The sequence below is a fragment of the Rana temporaria genome, chromosome 8 (assembly GCF_905171775.1).
Source record: "Rana temporaria chromosome 8, aRanTem1.1, whole genome shotgun sequence".
In the NCBI taxonomy this organism is placed as follows: domain Eukaryota; kingdom Metazoa; phylum Chordata; class Amphibia; order Anura; family Ranidae; genus Rana; species Rana temporaria.
This window is the reverse complement of record NC_053496.1, coordinates 74,907,444-74,926,126: the sequence shown is the minus strand read 5'-3', so window position 1 is coordinate 74,926,126 and position 18,683 is coordinate 74,907,444. Positions and strand designations below refer to the sequence as shown.

The 18,683-nt window shown below is 44.2% G+C and overlaps 1 protein-coding gene across 3 annotated transcripts in view; it reads left to right on the top strand.

Annotated features, from left to right (window-relative positions):
* MINPP1 (multiple inositol-polyphosphate phosphatase 1) overlaps positions 1-18,683 on the top strand; it is a 79,794-nt gene that overhangs the window by 22,383 nt on the left and 38,728 nt on the right. For all 3 annotated transcript variants that reach the window (XM_040362055.1, XM_040362053.1, XM_040362054.1), the window contains exon 5: positions 3,021-3,154. In XM_040362055.1, coding sequence (XP_040217989.1) covers positions 3,021-3,154 — 134 coding nt within the window. The remainder of the gene's footprint in view (positions 1-3,020; positions 3,155-18,683) is intronic.

Sequence of the window (18,683 nt, the reverse complement as noted above, 5' to 3'; positions counted from 1 at the left end):
GTAGTAAACCCAAAAGCAAATATTTATTATATTGCAGATTACTTATTGTTATATGTGGTGGCTTTTTCTTCTATTTTCATCTGGTGATCCAGCAAGTAGGTCTGTTTTGTTTTTCAAAAGCACAAGCTCTCTTGCAGTTACAGGGACATGACAGACCATTAAAGGCCCTGTTCACACTGGCAGTAAAAGTAGGGGTTTGAGGCGTGTTTTTAATGCTTCTCGCATGCCTAGTAAATCAGTCTGCAATTGATAACATGGGCAAAGCACAGAGATGTTCACATTATTGGCACATGAAGTGCTTACATTGCGACGTTCCACTAAAAATGGAGTTTGGAAGGAGTTGAAGCATCTCCACTCCTTCCATTCAAGTCTGTGGTAACGTGCCATAAGCGCGCTGGCATGTGTTTGTGGCTGATTTAGGCCTTGTTCACAATAATAAATACAAATTAGTCTAGGGCAGTGATGGCGAACCTTGGCACCCCAGATGTTTTGGAACTACATTTCCCATGATGCTCAGCTACACTGCAGAGTGCATGAGCACCATGGGAAATGTAGTTCCAAAACATCTGGGGTGCCAAGGTTCGCCATCACTGGTCTAGGGTGTTTTTTACTTTTGCTTTTTTTTTTTAGCATGCGTCAATGCACATAGGGCGTTTTGGGTAGTTTAACGCGGGTCAAATTCGCTGAATAATACTACAGGTGCGTTTTTGTTCAGATTCAGTATTTTAAACAAGTCTGAATTAGGCTGCATTCACACCTGAGCGTTTTGTCGCCTGAAGCGCGACGCCCCAAAACGCTAGAGGGGAAAAAATACATTATTCTCTATGGAGATGGTTCACATCTCCACTACAAAACGACTGACGCCGAACGCCTGAAGCCCAAACAAGTTCTGGACCCTTTTTTGTCGCTCGAATTTGGGCGTTTTACATTGGTGACCCTAGACCTGTAAAAAATTGCGGTAAAAAACGCCATGCTTTGTCGCGGCAAATCGCGGTAAAAAATGATGCGTTTTGTCGCGGCAAATCGCGGTAAAAAACGCTACTCTCAGGTGTGAATGCAGCCTAAGGCCTAATGCTGGCAGGAGTGCTTAAAATTATCATTTTTTATTATTTTTATATAAAACCCTTTGTCCCAAATGGAAAAAAATAAATTAAGTTTGCTGTAACTATTTATAAAGTATTAGCTGGAGTTCAGCATCAATTTTGTTACTGTATTTAAATCTGCTAGTTCAACTAATTTCTCCCCTCCCCATACTTACAATGCTGCTGTCCAAAGGAGCCCCCTGTGCTCATTCATCCAGAGTGGTGTCTGTATATTACAGTTGGTGGCCAAATCACCAAGGAAAAACAGAGGGAAAAAATCTGAATACAGCCACCACATCTAATCATTGGTTAAAAATGCAATACATTACTTTTTGGTTTTGGGTTTAGATCCCTTTCACATTTGTGTGACCTAAAAGCTGTGCGTTTTTTTTTTTTTTTTTGCCACGACTATGATGCGATTTCAAGCAATGCCTGTGAAATCCTGAGGTCTATGGACCTCAAGTCACATCAAAGTCAGACCAAAGTAGTGAAGAAACTACTTTGAAGAGGCACAGATATGAATGGTACTCATTGGAAATCATGGGGTAGGACTTGTCATGCGAATTTGCAGTCCCAAGTCGCATGACAAGTTGCACAGGTGTGAAAGGCATACTGCTTTACCAAGGCAGTCTTTGTTTTTCTGAGTCCCCCGACATCTTTGTTTTTAACCTTTTGATATTGCTGTTATTTTAAACTCTCTTTAACAAATCAAGCTCTGCAGGAAGATTGGAAGTTGGAGGGTTGAAACAAACCATTTAACACAGACGGGGGTGGGGGCTTACAGTGATCAATGTTTATTAATTTAGTGATAACCCTTATCCCAACAGAAAAAAAAAAAAATTTTCTGTAACTGCTTAAAAATTACTGGCCAAATCACAAGGTCAAAAAAATAAAAAAATATTAAACTAATGCAGCCACGACACCTGAGGATTGGTAAGCTGTAACATTATTACATTTTTTTTGTTTATGGGCTTAGATAAACTTTAAAGTGGTGGTAATAAAATAAATTACTTACCTGATCTGTGCAAGGGTCCATGCCAGCGCTCTTCGCGCCTCCCTCTTTTCCGTGCATTACCATAGAAAGACGCTTCCTATGAGCGCACACGTGCAGGCGCACTCCCAAGCCGGGCTGTATGTGTCCGTGAACGCAAACAGCGTACGCTTGGCCCCACCCCCTGCCCCCTCCTTAAAGGATTTGACTGGAGCCGCTGCAATACAGTAACTGGTATTTTTTGTTTTTGTTTTTTTTTTACCCTACTGCATAGAGTGCAGTAAAGTAACAAAAAAAGATTGACTTTAGACATTGGTGGCAATGTCTTGTGCATTACAGTGCCATTTATTATAAAGGGCACCCCAACACACAAATCCAAAACACTTACAATGCAGTGTGTTGTGGTGCATTGCATCAGAGGAAAAAAGAATGCATGTCCCGATTTTTGCTGTGTTGTAATTCATTGGCAGTCTATTAAAATATTAAGGTGGTGTGGGGGAGAGGAGCTTTGCTGCTGAGGGAGCTCATTGGAACAACTTTAGTGTATTACTAAATTTTGAGGATGAATGGCCACACAGTGCTTGTAGCTACAGAGGTCAATAAGGGCTGGTTTTATATCTTATTAAGGGGCTATTTGCACCAGTGTGCTGTAATAACACGTGTGTTAAAGAAACATGCTGTAACACATGTTGCATGCATTGGTTCCAAATGTGCAACACTGATGTACCGCAGTGCACTGCTGAAAAATATTGCATGCATGATTTTTTTTTTTTTGTCTGTTATGGTGCCTTGGGAAGCCTTAACACCACCCACATCAATTTGCATTTGTTCAAGACCTCTTGTCAGGATGTAATTGCTCCTCCATTTCCCTCTATCCAGAACCAATATTTATATTATCTAAAAGACCACAGCAGTGTCTAAATGAATCTTATGTGTCTGTTGTGTAGGTCCTAGAATACCTAAATGACTTGAAACAGTACTGGAAACGTGGCTACGGGTTTGATATTAACAGCCGGTCCAGCTGTAACCTCTTCCAGCATATCTTCCAACATCTGGAAACTGCCGTCTCTGAAAGCAAAAGGTAAACTGTCCCAAAATAGTTATATATACACACATACACAGTATTTCACAAAAGTGAGTACACCCCTCACGTTTTTGTAAATATTTTATTATATCTTTTCATGTGACAACACTGAAGAAATTCCACTTTGTTACAATGTAAAGTAGTGAGCGTACAGCTTGTATAACAGTTTAAATTTGCTGTCCCCTCAAAATAACTCAACACACAGCCATTAACGGCTAAATCGCTGGCAACAAAAGTAAGTACACCCCTAAGTGAAAATGTCCAAATTGGGCCCATTTAGCCATTTTCCTTTTCCAGTGTCATGTGACCCATTAGTGTTACAAGGGCTCAGGTCTGAATGGTCTGTGTTTAATTCGATGTTATCCCTCTTACTCTCTCATACTGATCGTTGGAAGTTCAACATGGCACCTAATAGCAAAGAACCCATCATGCCTCTGCTTGTGGGAGTAATGCTTGTAACTGTCAGCCTTGCAATGCCTCATGGGACTTGTAGTTCTGCAACAGCTGGAGGGCCACCAGTTTAAGACCCCTGATCTAAAACAAAGAATTGTTGCTCTACTTAAAGATGGCCTAGGCTATAAGAAGATTGCCAGGACCCTGAAGCAGACTAAGGACATGGTTTACTGGAGCCATGTCCTGTGGTCTGATTAGACCAAGATAAACTTATTTGGTTCAGATGGTATTAAAGCTGTAGTAAACTTTTTTTTTTTAACCTGTAAGGCAAAAGGCATAATGAGCTAGTATGCACCGCATGCTAGCTCATTATGAAATACTTACCTTAGAACAAGGCGTCGGCACGGGATCTCTGTCCACGCTGAGAAAGCAGACATTTAACCTCAGCGTGTCTTCCGGGTATCGCAGCTATGGTGCTGTGAGTGGCTGGAGCCGTGATGTTGTCACTCCCGTGCATGCGCGCGGGAGACTTGTTTTCCAGCAAGGTCTGGCAGACCTTTCAGCCAGGGAACTCAGCTCATGCGCCGCTGAAGTCAGCGGCTGCATGCAAGGGGAATATCTCCTAAAACGTAAAGGCTTAGGAGATATTCTGTTTACCTACAGGTAAGCCTTATTATAGGCTTACCTGTAGGTCAAAGTAAAAAAAAAAAGGGTATAAAACCGCTTTAAGCGTGTGTGGCGCCAACCAGGTGAGGAGTACAAAGAAAAGTGTGTCTTGCCTACAGTCAAGCATGGTGGTGGGAGTGTCATGGTCTGGGGCTGCATGAGTGCTGCCAGCACTAGGGAGCTACAGTTCATTGAGGGAACATTGAATGCCAACATGTACTGTGCCATACTGAAGCAGAGTATGATCCCTTTTCTTTCGGAGACTGGACCGCAGGGCAGTATTCCAACATAACCCCAAACACACCTCCAAGATGACCACTGCCTTGCTAAAGAAGCTGAGGATAAAAGTGATGGACTGGCCAAGCATGTCTCTAGACCTAAACCCTATTGAGCATTCTCTGGACCTTAAATTGTCACAGAAATTATGACATTCATAATTTTTATGAATAAACATTGATTTCAATCTTTTTAAACATTCCTTACCTGAAAATTACAATTCAGGTGACTGTAGTCACAATAATCAGCTGGTTGAAATGTAAATATTTTGCCAGGACTGATTACAGAAAATACATTCAAGTATAACTAAAGGCAAAACTTTTTTTTTTGTTTTGGATAGAGTGAAGAAGGATTAGAACACTTGTCAAGTTTTTATTGCTGTCGGTGCCACCGTTAGGGCAAATAGAGAGGGGGAATCTTCCTGTTTACCATTATCGTTGAAAATGAAAGTAAAAGAAAATCACAAATTTTAAGTTGTCCCCAGAAAAGTAATAGAGGGGAAATCTTTCAATGGGGACACTAGTTCTGGTGATCTGGGTGTCCCAAAGAGATTTCCTGAATTTGCAGGGATTTCCTCTCACTTCCTGTTTGGCTATCAGACAGGAAGTAAGGGGAAACCTCTGCAATGGGACACAGATGGCGGAAAAATAATTGGTAAGGGTTATAACTGGGTTGCACGATACCACTTTTTTAAGACCGAGTACAAGTACCGATACTTTAGTATCGATACCGATTACCGTGGACTGTGTCAGTAGTTACAATCACTGATCTCCCTGCACGACTTTCAATAAAGCCGCAGGAGGGAGAGGAGGAGAAGTGGCTGTCAGCAGCTTTCTTAAACCGGGCAGGGAGATCGTTCCTGACTGTCCAAGTATTGAGTCAAGCATCGGAGCATTTGCATGAGTACAATTACTTGTGCAAATGCTTGGTATCAGAACCAATACTAGTATCTATATCGGTGCAACCCTAGTTATAACCATCTCTTTCTCTATCCAAAATGTTAAATAAAAATTTTGCATATAGTTCTTCATTTAGGTAAAAAACCTTGAGCCTTTACAACCACTTTAAGAAAAGCTAACCTCCCAGTGATCTTTCTTTACCATCCAGTAGGGGATGCAGGAATTCAGATTAAGAATTTCTGGATAGGTAATACAGAGAGGCCAGCTTTTCTGTTTTGATAGTATCCAAATTTCTTAAAGACAGCAGTAGATCCCAGCTGTATCTAAATTTCTGTTCCCCTTGATGGACAAGAAGAAAAAGATTTTGTGGCACACAAATCTTATTTTACTGTATCTCCAACAGATGTGATCCTACTCCTATCCTGTTAAAAAGTGTACAGGGGGCGCTATAGAGTAATATGTAATTACACAACTAATCCTATAATATGCAACAACAAGTAAATTAATAAAAATGTGTCCTGTTGTACGTGATAAATCAATCAATAATAAATAATAAAGTCCCATTTGTGCAAACAAAGATACAACATCAATGCTCGAATATCCTCTAGATATATTTCTTGCTGTGATACAAAAACCGTCTCCGGTCGTGCAAACTTATTGATCTTCCACCACCTGGATAATTAGTACGACACCCAATGTGCACAAGTAGTAAATTGTACTTACCAGACCTGGTTGACCTCTTTAGTGAAAAAGACGGTCAAATGCGCTTGAGCAGGATAATGCCTGCAGACATATAAATAGACTGGAGCATGTACGATACCTCACCCTCGGAATGTTGAGATTTTAGAACATGGAATACAAACAGAGAGCTTCCATAGTGCAACGCTATTTTATTAAATTGGAATAAAAACAACAGCCAATTAGCTACTCACATAAAAAGTGCCCTTCTCCCGGCACTGGGGCTGCAAGCTTTGATAAAAAAACACTGGCTCTCCCACCTGGGCGACTGAGTGGCAGATGAGGTTTAATGTTGATAAATGTAAAGTTATGCACTTGGGGAATAAGAATATGCATGCATCATACATGCTAGGGGGAGTACAACTGGGGGGATCTGTAGTGGAGAAGGATCTGGGGGTCTTGGTAGATCATAAGCTCAATAATAACATGCAATGCCAAGCTGCGGTTTCCAAAGCAAGCAAAGTCCTTTCTTGTATTAAGAGATGTATGGACTCCAGAGACAGAGATATAATTTTGCCCCTGTACAAATCATTAGTAAGACCTCATCTGGAATATGCAGTTCAGTTTTGGGCACCAGTTCTCAAAAAGGATATTGGAGAACTGGAGAAAGTGCAGAGAAGGGCAACCAAACTGATAAGAGGCATGGAGGAGCTCAGCTATGAGGAAAGATTAGAGGAACTGAATGTATTCACTCTTGAGAAGAGGAGAATTAGGGGGGATATGATCAACATGTACAAATATATAAGAGGTCCATACAGTGGACTTGGTGTTGAGTTATTCACTTTACGGTCAACACTGAGGACAAGGGGGCACTCTTTACGTCTAGAGGAAAAGAGATTTCACCTCCAAATACGGAAAGGTTTTTTCACAGTAAGAGCTGTGAAAATGTGGAACAGACTCCCCCCAGAGGTGGTTCTGGCCAGCTCAGTAGATTGCTTTAAGAAAGGCCTGGATACTTTCCTAAATGTACATAAAATAACTGAGTACTAAGATTTGTAGGTAAAGTTGATCCAGGGTAAATCCGATTGCCTCTCGGGGGATCAGGAAGGAATTTTTTCCCCTGCTGTAGCAAATTGGATCATGCTCTGCTGGGGTTTTTTGCCTTCCTCTGGATCAACTGTGGGTATGGAGTTGGGTGTATGGGATTGTACTGTGTTTTTTTTATTTTGTTTGTTTATTTTTTGTGGTTGAACTGGATGGACTTGTGTCTTTTTTCAACCTGACTAACTATGTAACTTCCCATGGCGGCGTGCATTCCACCAGCTGCTGACACTATCCAGATGATCCAGAAGTGACGTAGGACATAGTGACCAGGTACCGCCGCCGACGTACGTTTCGTGTAGTTACGTTTTCAAGGTGACCAGGTACGCCCCTTGAAAACGTAACTACACGAAATGTACGTCGGCGGCGGTACCTGGTCACGTGTACTATGTCCTACGTCTTTGGAATCTGGAGGCTTCCGCCACCCAGGAGTGTGTTTCGCTGATTTCTTCAGGTTAATCTGGGTAAGGGTATATATAAATTTGTAGACCCTGATCCAAAATCTCCTGACCTTGGGGCATGTCCACCATATGTGATAGGTGGATCCCACTTGGCCGCATCCTCTAAAGCACCCAGAGGTGGCTCCGGGTACAAAGGTGGCCAGTCTGGCCGGTACCATATACCATCTCAATAAAACCTTATAGTTGGCCTCTATAATCATTGGCCCTCTTATAACTCATCCCCCTCCCTGCCTGGCAAAGAGAGAGAGAGAGAGCAGTGCATGATGTCATAAGCCTAGGCTTTTTTCCAGACAGTAAACAGGAAGTGGGCTGTATAAGGTATTTACTGGCAGAATAAAAATATTTTACTATCCAAAGTTAAAACAAGGACAGAGGGTTTAATAGATGGAAAGACGAAAACATTACTGAAGTTTCGCTTTAATGCCTCCTGTTGTGTTCAAGATTATTTGTGAAGGGTAAAGACTCCTTTTGGTGTAATGATCTCACTAAACAACCAAAATGAGGGCAGTAAACATATAAAGCTATTTCATTTAATGCTAAAATGTCTAATTAAGTTGTTAAATATTAATAAAGTTCTCGGTAAGGGATCGTTTGTTGTATGAACCGAGTCACAGCTTGCTTTTGAATATTAAAATGAACACATTCTTCATCTGGTTAGAGAACAAATTTGGATGGATTTTATGCCATTTTCAATCCTAATTTATTAAAGGTTCCTTATGTGAAAAGCTGAATGTTTATTCTACATTAATTGCCCCCCTCATTCATTTTTACTGTGTTATGTATTTCTTTCATAGACCATCTTCCAGAATGAAGACATATTTAAGACTTGTCTAGGGCTCTGGCAGTTAAATTAAGCAGACTGTTTATTTGTGAAATTCTAGTACAGTGTATGCAGTCAGGATGGGATTGTTGTACATTTTTACCAAAGTTAATGCTAAACTTCAAGCTTATATATAGGAGGTAAACTAATGCAGCTCTGATTTAATGATACAAAAGAATGTAAGGCGCTATACTGCAGTATCGCAATGTGGATCCATATCGGCAGCCAGGGAAAGGTGCAGAGCCTGGTATGTGGACTTGTCTGGGCGGCCTCAGAGTGACCACCGGGATAGTTGTTAAGACAATATATAAAATCACACACAGTCAAGACGCTACAAGGAGGTCCTATGAAAACAGTCTGTGGAATGGGCTGTGTGGGGTAGATGCACTAACCAGAGCCCAAGATCTACAAGAGACAAGGAAATCTAGTTAAAATCATGCTTTAATGAAAATGGAAATTGAACGTCTTACATGGTGCTGTGCAATACAGCTGCTAGTTGAAAGACCCAAACCAGTGATAGAAGGATGTGTCGGAGCACGGAGGGGCTGTGAGGGTTGTAGGAGTCCGTGGCAAAAGGCTGTGATAGAGCTGCAGGTCCGTGACAAGAGACCACTGGCTGCAGCACAGGGATCAGAGGATCTCGTGTCACCGGTAGTCAACGGTACTCGTGAGAAAGCCACACACACCATAGGCAAGCAGGGCATATGGGAGCATAATGGTGACATTAATCCCTGGGTTACAAGATCCTCCGATCCCTGTGCTGTGGCCAGTGATCTCCTGTAACGGACCTGCAGCTCCATCGCAGCCTTCTGCCATGGACTACTACAGCCCCTCCGACACATCCCCTCCATCACTGGTTTGGGTGTTTCAGCTAGCAGCTGTGTGCACAGTACCATGCAAGACTTTTAATTGCCTTTTTCATTAATGCATGATTTTAACTGGATCTCTTTGTCTCTTGTGGATCTTGGGCTCTGGTTATGTTATTTACCCCACACAGTCCATTGAGTGAGTGAGTGAGAAACTTATATAGCGCAAACAAATGCGAACTTAATCGCCTCAAGGCGCTGGCATCCAGAGTTGTACAGGTCTTTCAGAAGAGGTGGGTCTTCAGTTTTTTCCTAAAAACCCGATGGTTTTCTTTCAAGCGGATGGTCGTGGGTAGAGCATTCCATAGCCGTGGTCCTTGGACCGAAAATCTACGTTCTCCCTTAGATTTGTAGCGAGATTTGGGTATTTGGAGAAGGTTTTGGTTGGTTGATCGGAGCACGCGCTGGGTGACGTAGGGTTTTATTTTCTCACTTAAATATTGAGGAGCTTTACCCTGTGTACATTTGTGGGTGAGGCAGAGAGTCTTGAATGTCACCCAGTCCTGTACGGGCAGCCAGTGGAGGGACCTCAAGGCCGGGGAGATTGGTTCCCATGGCTTTTTACCCGTTACCAGTCTGGCTGCTGTGTTCTGGACGACTTGTAGACGTGTAATCTGGTATTTCGGTAGTCCTAAGTAGAGGGAATTTGCGTAGTCGAGTCGTGAGTTGATGATTGTTCCAACCACTACTGCTGTGTCCTCTTCCGGGATGAAGGGGATGAGTCTACGTAGCATGCGGAGCAGATGATGAGAACCGCTGACGACTGATCCTATATGTGCATCCATCGTCATGTCTGCGTCGAAGATGACTCCGAGACTTTTGACTTTATTGCTTGGCGCGATGGTTTGTCCGAGGATGGTGGGTGGTGTCCATGTGGTCCTGGAAATGGATTTCCTATTTGCGTGAAGGGTGGGTAGCTCTGTTTTGGATCCGTTGAGTTTGAGGCAGCTTTCAGTCATCCAATTGTCGATCAGTGTAAGGAACTTGCCTAGTTCATGAAATTGGTCTTTTTTGTCGGTGATTCGAAGGTACAGCTGTGTGTCATCCGCATAGGAGTGGTAGCGCAGGTCCTGTTTGCTGATGATTTTGAGGAGCGGGCGGATGTAGATGTTGAAGAGTGCAGGTGAGAGGGGTGATCCTTGCGGGACTCCGCATGTAATGGTCCGTGTTTCTGATGTAAAACTTCCAAGTTTCACGGTCTGAGTGCGATTTTCTAGGAAACATGCGAACCACGGTAGGGCCGCGTTAGAGACTTCTGCTACTTCTTTGAGTCGCCTGAGCAATATGTTGTGGTCCACAGACTGGTTTCATAGGACCTCCCTGGAGCGTCTTGGCTGTGTAGCTCTGATTTTATAAATGCATTAACTGTTTTTTTTTTTATAAATGTCAGCAGTTTAAGTTCCTAAATTTCACTTAATATCTTTGTCTTGCACTACCTATGCAGCAAAGCTCAGATTTGAAGGGATAGAAGCAATATAACCTTTCACCACACAATGTCCTCCCATCTTCTATGTTTGCAGTTTATTTATCGCATTCCTGATGTGAGGACCCGGCACGGCCTCAAAATGTGGTCATTTGGGGCCATGCTCTTAATGCAGTAAAAAGAGCTTTGAATTTTGAAACAAGCTTGCTGGTGTGCTAATGACACATCTTATTCATGTTCTACACAGTGACCAGTTGGGAGTCATTGCTGCACCCTCCTAACTATATGGTTGATTATAATATGGTGTGTGAATGGAAAATACTACATGACCTGCCGTTTAACCTGCTTACTGTTACTCTTTGCCATTTGCTTTAGACGTCTGTCCAAGGACTTGCACTGCTGTAGCATCTATATTGCCTCTTGGCTGTTGCCCTTGTCTACCAAACTCAGTTTTAATACATGCAGTTGTTTTCCCTGGTGTGTGGTTGCAGTTAGAGCCGGTTCACACAGGGGCAACACGATTTTTAGCGCAACTTTGCGAAGGCGACTTAGACACGACTTAAGCGTGAATCACAGCGCGACTTACAACATGACTTGAAGTCGCTTCCAGGAGGGGGAACTTCATGCCAAATTTTAAATAAACAACCGGCATAGGTTCCCCCTCCAAGAGCATACCAGGCCCTTAGGTCTGGTATGGATTTCAAGGGAAACCCCCTACGCCGAAAAAACTGCGTGGGGGTCCCCCCAAAATCCATACCAGACCCTTATCCGAGCACACAGCCCAGCCGGTCAGGAAAAGAGGTGGGGACGAGCGAGCGCCCCCCCCCGAACCGTACCAGGCCGTATGTCCTCAACATGGGGGGGTAGGGCCTCTTCCCGACAACCCTGGCCGTTGGTTGTCGGGGTCTGTGAGCGGGAGGCTTATCGGAATCCCGGCCCCTCACCCTATGTGAATGAGTATGGGGTACATCGTACCCCTACCCATTCACCTGGGGGGAAAAGTGTCAAGAAAAAAACACTAGGCAGGTTTTTAAAGTAATTTATTAGGCAGCTCCGGGGGTCTTTTTCCTACTTCTGGGGTCTTCTTCCGACTTCTCCGCTCTCTGGTTCTTTCTGCCTTCTGCCGGGCTCCTCCACTATCTTCTTTCTGCTCTTTTACTAGTGGTGGCCCGGTCTTCTCCCTTCTTCCAACTTCGGGGGTCTTCTTCTGACTTCTCCCGCTCTCTGGTTCTTTCTGCCTTCTGCTGGGCACCTCCGCTTTCTTCTTTCAGCTCTTTTACTAGCGGCGGCCCGGTCTTCTGCGTTGTCTTCTTCCCTCTAATTCTGTGGTCAGTTCCTGGGCATTCCAGAAAAAAAAGTAGAACGTGCTGCATTTTTTCAGCATAAGACTGTACTGGAATGTGGTAAAACTTTCCAATCCTGTTCTTGCATATTTTATGCAAAGTATGACTCTGAGAAAATAAGTATCATTTGCATGTTGACTTTCCCTACTTAGAACAACTTGATTGGCTAGTTGGAGCCAGTTTGTGCATTTGCTTTCATAGTTGTAAACCTGCCTTACCAGTGAAGTCAAGTAATTAGCAACTGCTGATTAAATTAGTGAAATGTCACATCTCTGACTGTTCTTTGCATTCTGTTCCCTGCTGAGTTGCATAATCCCAAATGAGTTTAATAACAATTACCCTAGTAGTCTGCTGCCGCCTGAGAATTCTATGATTACTTTTACATTTCTCTCTCACAATCTCGCCTGTGGTTGAAGGACAGAAAATTGCTTGATTTTTTCCTCATCAACAAACAATGTAGGTGGGGGAATCTCTCCAGCAGCGCCATTGTATTCTGACAGTGGGAGGTTTCTCCGCTGTCAGAACACCATGATCACTACTGGTAGCTATAGCCGCCTGCAGTGATCGTCCAAAAAAAAAAAGACTTGCTGGTTGTACTGAAGTCAATCGATAGACAAGACTTGCTTCAGTACAACCAGCCTGCCCATAGATGGATCGAAATTTGGCCAGTTGAATTCTGATCTGTACGTGGCCTGCTTAAAGTAAATTCGGCAATGGCTCTTTAGGGTGGAAAACTTTTTTGAAGAGTCAAGCTATACAAAAATTAAATTTAAAATTTTGGTACTTGCTGATTATTAGGCCCTAAAACAACAATTTTAAGTAATGCAGTTTAACAATCCTTAAATGTGGAACACTTTGAAAACATATCAGATCTCAACGGGCAAAAATCTTATGCTGAATATCTATACTGATATGGACTGGGTAATGTGTTAGGAATGAAAGGATGGCACATCGTTTGATGGAAATGAAAATTATCCACCTACAGAGGGCTGAATTCAAAGACACCCCGAAAATCTAAGTGAAAAAATTATGCAGCAAGCTAGTCCATTTTGCTGAAATTTCATTGCAACATCTCAAAATGGGCAACTTCTGCTAATGTTGTCTTATGGTTAGCATTGGTTTGGAGCATGGGTGTTTTCTACTTTGGATTTTTTTCCGACAGACTTGTGTACACGCGATCGGAAAATCCGACAAGACACATTTGTTGTCGGAAAATTTTAAAGCATGCTATCCAACATTTGTTGTGGGAAAATCCGACAACAATTGTCTGATGGAGTCGGATTTTCTGACAAAACCCTGCAATCGCACATTTGTTGTCGTCGAATCGGATCGTGTGTACGGGCCTTTAGATGGACTTGACTAACATTTGAAGCTGAACTCCAGTGAACACTTTATAAGCAGTTACAGCAACAGTTTTTTTTTTTTTTGGGGGGGGGGGGGGGGGTAAAGGTTTTACACAAATGACTAAAAGCTTATCAGTGTAAGTAAATGGTTTGTCCAAAGACTAACTGACACTTTTGCTGGACAGCTTGGTTTCTTAAAAGAAGCTGAACATTTTTACTTGCTAGCTAGATCACCAGGGGAAAACGGGAAAAGCCAAAAAATGTATGTATTCACCACGTCTAAGAATTGACAAGCTGCAATAAATATATAACGTTTTTGGTTAAAGGGGTTATAAAGGTTTGTTTTTTATTTTCTAAATAGGTTCCTTTAAGCTAGTCAAATAACACAGATAATTGAGCGCACTCCTGGGATGTACTGACAAACCTATTAAAAAGAGAGGGGGTGGGTAGGGAAAGGAACAATTGTGGGATAATTGTTGGATAAGGAAACCCTGGTCACAGCCAGTAATCTAAAAATAATCAATTAATGGAGTTGCATCAGTCCATAATTAATGTCCATTAATATATAACACATGACACTTTCACTTAGTGGCAGCCTGCTGTCAGATGAAGTATCTGGAGAAACACAAAAAAGAAACAGAGCGGCGCCTTCTAAGCGTAGTAAGTTGATATTTTTAATAATAAGATAAAATCAATTCACAAAGATGTGTACTCACAAAAGGAGCGTTAAAAAAGGCATCTAGCATGAAGGTTTATCCGCTAGGGGTCCCGGGGAAGACGTTGATCACTCGGTGTCCTGTGGACTGGAACTAGCTAATTCCCTTGCCTCAAGTGGCTGCGTCGGTGGGGGTGGAACGCCCTCGGAACCTTTGAGAAGAGGAGCTTGTTTCCCGAGTGTGCAGCTGTATAATCGTCACTTCCGGGTCAGAGTTCAGCGGGGGGATGCACGCGTTCGAGACATGCGTGTCTCTTCTTCAAGCATAGGGAGGGCCAAGTTACAGTGATCACATGCGGTTTCAAATTGCATGCAATTCTTTGCAGTGCGATTTGAGCCCATTTATTTTGTATGGGCTTAAATCACGCGCAAAGGTATTGGTACTCGATATTGGTGCAGGGCCGGTGCAAGGATTTTTGCAAAAACTCAGGCGAAGGTCAATTTTTCTGACCCCCCCCCCCCCCCCCCCCCCCCCGGCACGCACATGCAGCAGTCGTCAATAAATGATTTCCCTCCACAGGTTTTCAGTGAATCTAATCCCCTGTATATCCCCTGTATATCCACTTTGTTCTGCAGTTGGGGGGGATGTTTGGGACAATTGGGGAGAGAGGTGCTACTTGGGATAAGTGGTAGATATTTGGGATACATGAGAGGAGAGGAGAAACATTTAGTATACGTGGGAGGACAGGGGGGGGGGGACATTTGGGATAAGTGGCAGGACAGGAGGGACATTAGGAATAAGTGAAAGGAGAGGAGGGGCATTGTGGATAAGTGGGGGGGAGAGGAGGGACATTTTGAATAAGTGGGAGGGGAGAAGAAACATTTAGGATAAGTGGGATAATGGGGATAAGTGGGGGGACAGGAGGGACATTGGGGGGACAGGAGGGACATTGTGGATAAGTGGAGAGACATTGGGGGGACAGGAGGACATTGAGGGGACAGGAGGGACATTGAGGGGACATGAGGGACATTAAGGATGAGTGAGGGGACATGTAGGGGACAGGAGGGACATTGGGTGGAGTAGGGGAGGGACATTGAGGATAAATGGGAGGAGGGGAGGGACATTTGGAATAAGTGGGAGGACTGGAGAGGCATTAGGGATAAGTGGAAGGAGAGGAGGGGCATTAGGGATTAGTGGGAGGAGAGGAGGGGCATTGGGGATTAGTGAGAGGAGAGGCATTAGGGATAAGTGAGAGGAGAGGCATTGGGGATAAGTGGGAGGAGAGGAGAGGCATTTGGGATAAGTGGGAGGAGAGGAGGGGCATTTGGAATAAGTGGGAGAAGAGGCATTAGGGATAAGTGGAAGGAGAGGAGAGGGATTAGTGGGAGGAGAGGAGGGGCATTAGGGATAAGTGGAAGGAGAGGAGGGGCATTAGGGATTAGTGGGAGTAGAGGAGAGGCATTTGGGATAAGTGGGAGGAGAGGAGGGGCATTTGGAATAAGTGGGAGGAGAGGCATTAGGGATAAGTGGAAGGAGAAGAGAGGCATTAGGGATAAGTGGAGGGACATTGGGGTGACAGGAGGAACATTGAGGACGTTGATGCTCTGTGTATGTGTATGTATATCCGTTTCACATACCACAGTTCACATGGTCAGGCAAGCGCAGATCCGATTCCCTGTAGATGTAATTTAATTGCATGCGGGGACTGGCGTAGAGCTGGCGCCGCAGCGCCAGTGCCAGAGTGGCTGCCACAATGTAGAAAGGGAAAATCATACAGTCCAGAGAGGAGGAAGAGAAGACGGCGGCAGTTCACACAGCTAGGCGGAGGCGGGACTCCCAGAGCAATCCAGCCCTGCCACCGCATGTGACCTCCGTTCGTCCAATCACCGGGCGCACTGAATGGAACCCGGTGGCCGGAGCCCGTAGCACAGCAAGTGACACTCTGTACACAGCAGTTAGCATTTGGACGGATTGTCACGCAGCGGCAGCCCTGAGCCCAGCCCACCACAGACACACACACTGCGATCGGGCGGGCGACTGTCCCGGCGGTGACCCGCTCAGTTTTCTGCCCTGTTCCCCTGTCGGTGCTGGCGCCGTAAGGCAAGTGCCCAACTTGCCTTGCGCTAGCGCCGGCCCTGTTTGGTGAGTATTTGACCCAAAGTATCGGTACTTGTATTCACTGGTAAAAAAAAAAAAACGTATTGGTGCTTTGTCTCTCATCATAGGTGTGTTGAGTGGCACCCCATCTCACCAGTGCACTTTAACATATGTCGTTCAACATTTTATTTAGCTGTTTGCCTGGAGTCCTGCTTTTAGAAATGTAAGAAGCTCTCGTAATAGGACCTCAGGTGTAGATGCTTATGGAATTTTTACATAGACATGGCACACCATGTTTTCCATTCTAGCCTCTAATAACATTTAAGCATTTCCCACTAAGCATAGTTAACCCTTTTGAAACCTGTGTAGGCATACTGGGACACCCTACAGAATACCGTAAATACAATTGAGAAAGTTGATTACTACAATGCCTTGCAATGTCGCATATGTTAGCAAAGCTATGAATTGCCGCTGTAATATGTAGTAGTCACCACAAGAGGGCGATCACTGCAAGTGCTCTGTCTGCCACATTGCCTTCAAGTGCTGAACACAAAGCCAGATTTCGATTTATCCTAGAGAGGGAGGATTAGCTTTGCACAGAATTTGGCAAACAGTTGAATTCCAATGTTTATTCATTCGGGTGACGTTTGTAAATAAGGATAGCGTGAGGAGCATACTCATGTTCTTTCCTTTAATTTTTAGCCTTAGTTTACCTTTGCCGAATTCAGAAGCCAGATGTTTATTGGAACCATTTTATTAAAACAAAAATGCAACATTGGCAGTCCTGATTTTTATTGGAACTTGTCTAAAGTCCCTGGGCCGGATTCAGAAATGAGATACGACAGCGTATCTCCTGATACGCCGTCGTATCTCTGAGTCCGGCCGGTCGTATCTATGCGCCTGATTCAGAGAATCAGTTACGCATAGATATCCCTAAGATCCGACTGGTGTAAGTGTCTTACACCGTCGTATCTTAGGCTGCATATTCTCGCTGGCCGCTAGGTGGCGCTTCCGTATAGTTACGCGAGGAATATGCAAATTTAGTATTTACGCCGATTCAGAGACGAACGACCGCCTGGTGCTTTTTTTTACGTCGTTTGCGTTCGGCTTTTTCTGGCGTAAAGTTACCCCTGCTATATGAGGGGTATGTGCGGCGTATCCTATGTTAAGTATGGCCGTCGTTCCCGCATCGATTTTAGAAAATTTTACGTCGTTTGCGTAAGTCGTTCGCGAATAGGGCTTTGCGTAAGTTACGTTCACGTCGATACCAATGAGGCTTTGCGGCGGATTTTCGAGCATGCGCACTGGGATCGTTTCACGAACGGCGCATGCGCCGTTAAAAAAAACGTAAAAAACGCGGGGCCAAATTTAAATAAAACATCCCCATTTGAATTAGGCGGGCTTACGCCGCCACACATACGTTACGCCGCCGTAACTTAGGGCGCAAGTTCTTTCTGAATACGGAACTTGCGCCCAAAGTTACAGCGGCGTAACGTATCTAAGATACGTTACGCCGGGCGGATAGATACTGTACACCATTGTATCTGAATCCGGCCCCCTGTGCTGGTCTTACAAAGGGCAGAGGACAGCTGTACAGATTGTGAACAGGGCAATAATAATATACAACAATATTCTAGATTGTTTCCATCAAAAATAGAGCATCTGTTCTGCGTAAAAATACAACAGAATTTGACCAAGTTAATCTTTTCCTGGCTGTGTATTATTGTTTCCAAGACAAAAAAAAGCTTTGAAATCAACTCTACGATGAATCGGTTATTTACTTCTAAGGTCTTTTCCACACGAGGCGGACTCTGTCGCTAAGGAGTCCGCCGGCTCAGCGGGAGATCTCTCTGCTGAGCCAGCGCATGACAGGTCCCTCTCTGCTCACTGAGCGGGGGAGGGGCTTGTGCAGCGCCGCTGTCTACTATGGAGAGATCTGATCTCATCCGATCGGCCATGGACGGATGGGGACATATCGCCATTCGTCTGATTTTGGCGGATCGGGTCGGATGTCAGCGGACATGTCTCCACTGACATCCGACGCTCCATTGGACTGCATGGAGCGGCTGTTCAGGTCCGCCGTCAAAACTGACTGACGGACCTGAACGATCCGACCGTGTGACAGGGGCCTAAGACTTATTCACACAGACACTCTTACATTAAGCTTTTCTAAATGCAGGAGACGTCATCTGGGAAGTATAAGCAACCAGTGGTCCGTGGACCATAAGAAAAGTTTGGTGGTCCCCAGGGGTTCTGCCCCAAATGAGCATTGTGGCAGATGTGTTCTACCCAATGTTGTTTTCATTGTTCTCAATGTGCGCTGACAGTCGGTACTGTCAGCTTGCTTTGATACCTGATGCCTCCTCTGTAGTTTTGGCTCCTGTGAACTAACTCAGAGGGAGGCACCGGGAGTAGTGCAGAAAATAGGAGGTGAAGGAGGGGACTACCAATGGCATTGCTGATCACAGATTGTGGGAGGGAGCACAGAGCTCAAGCACATGGCT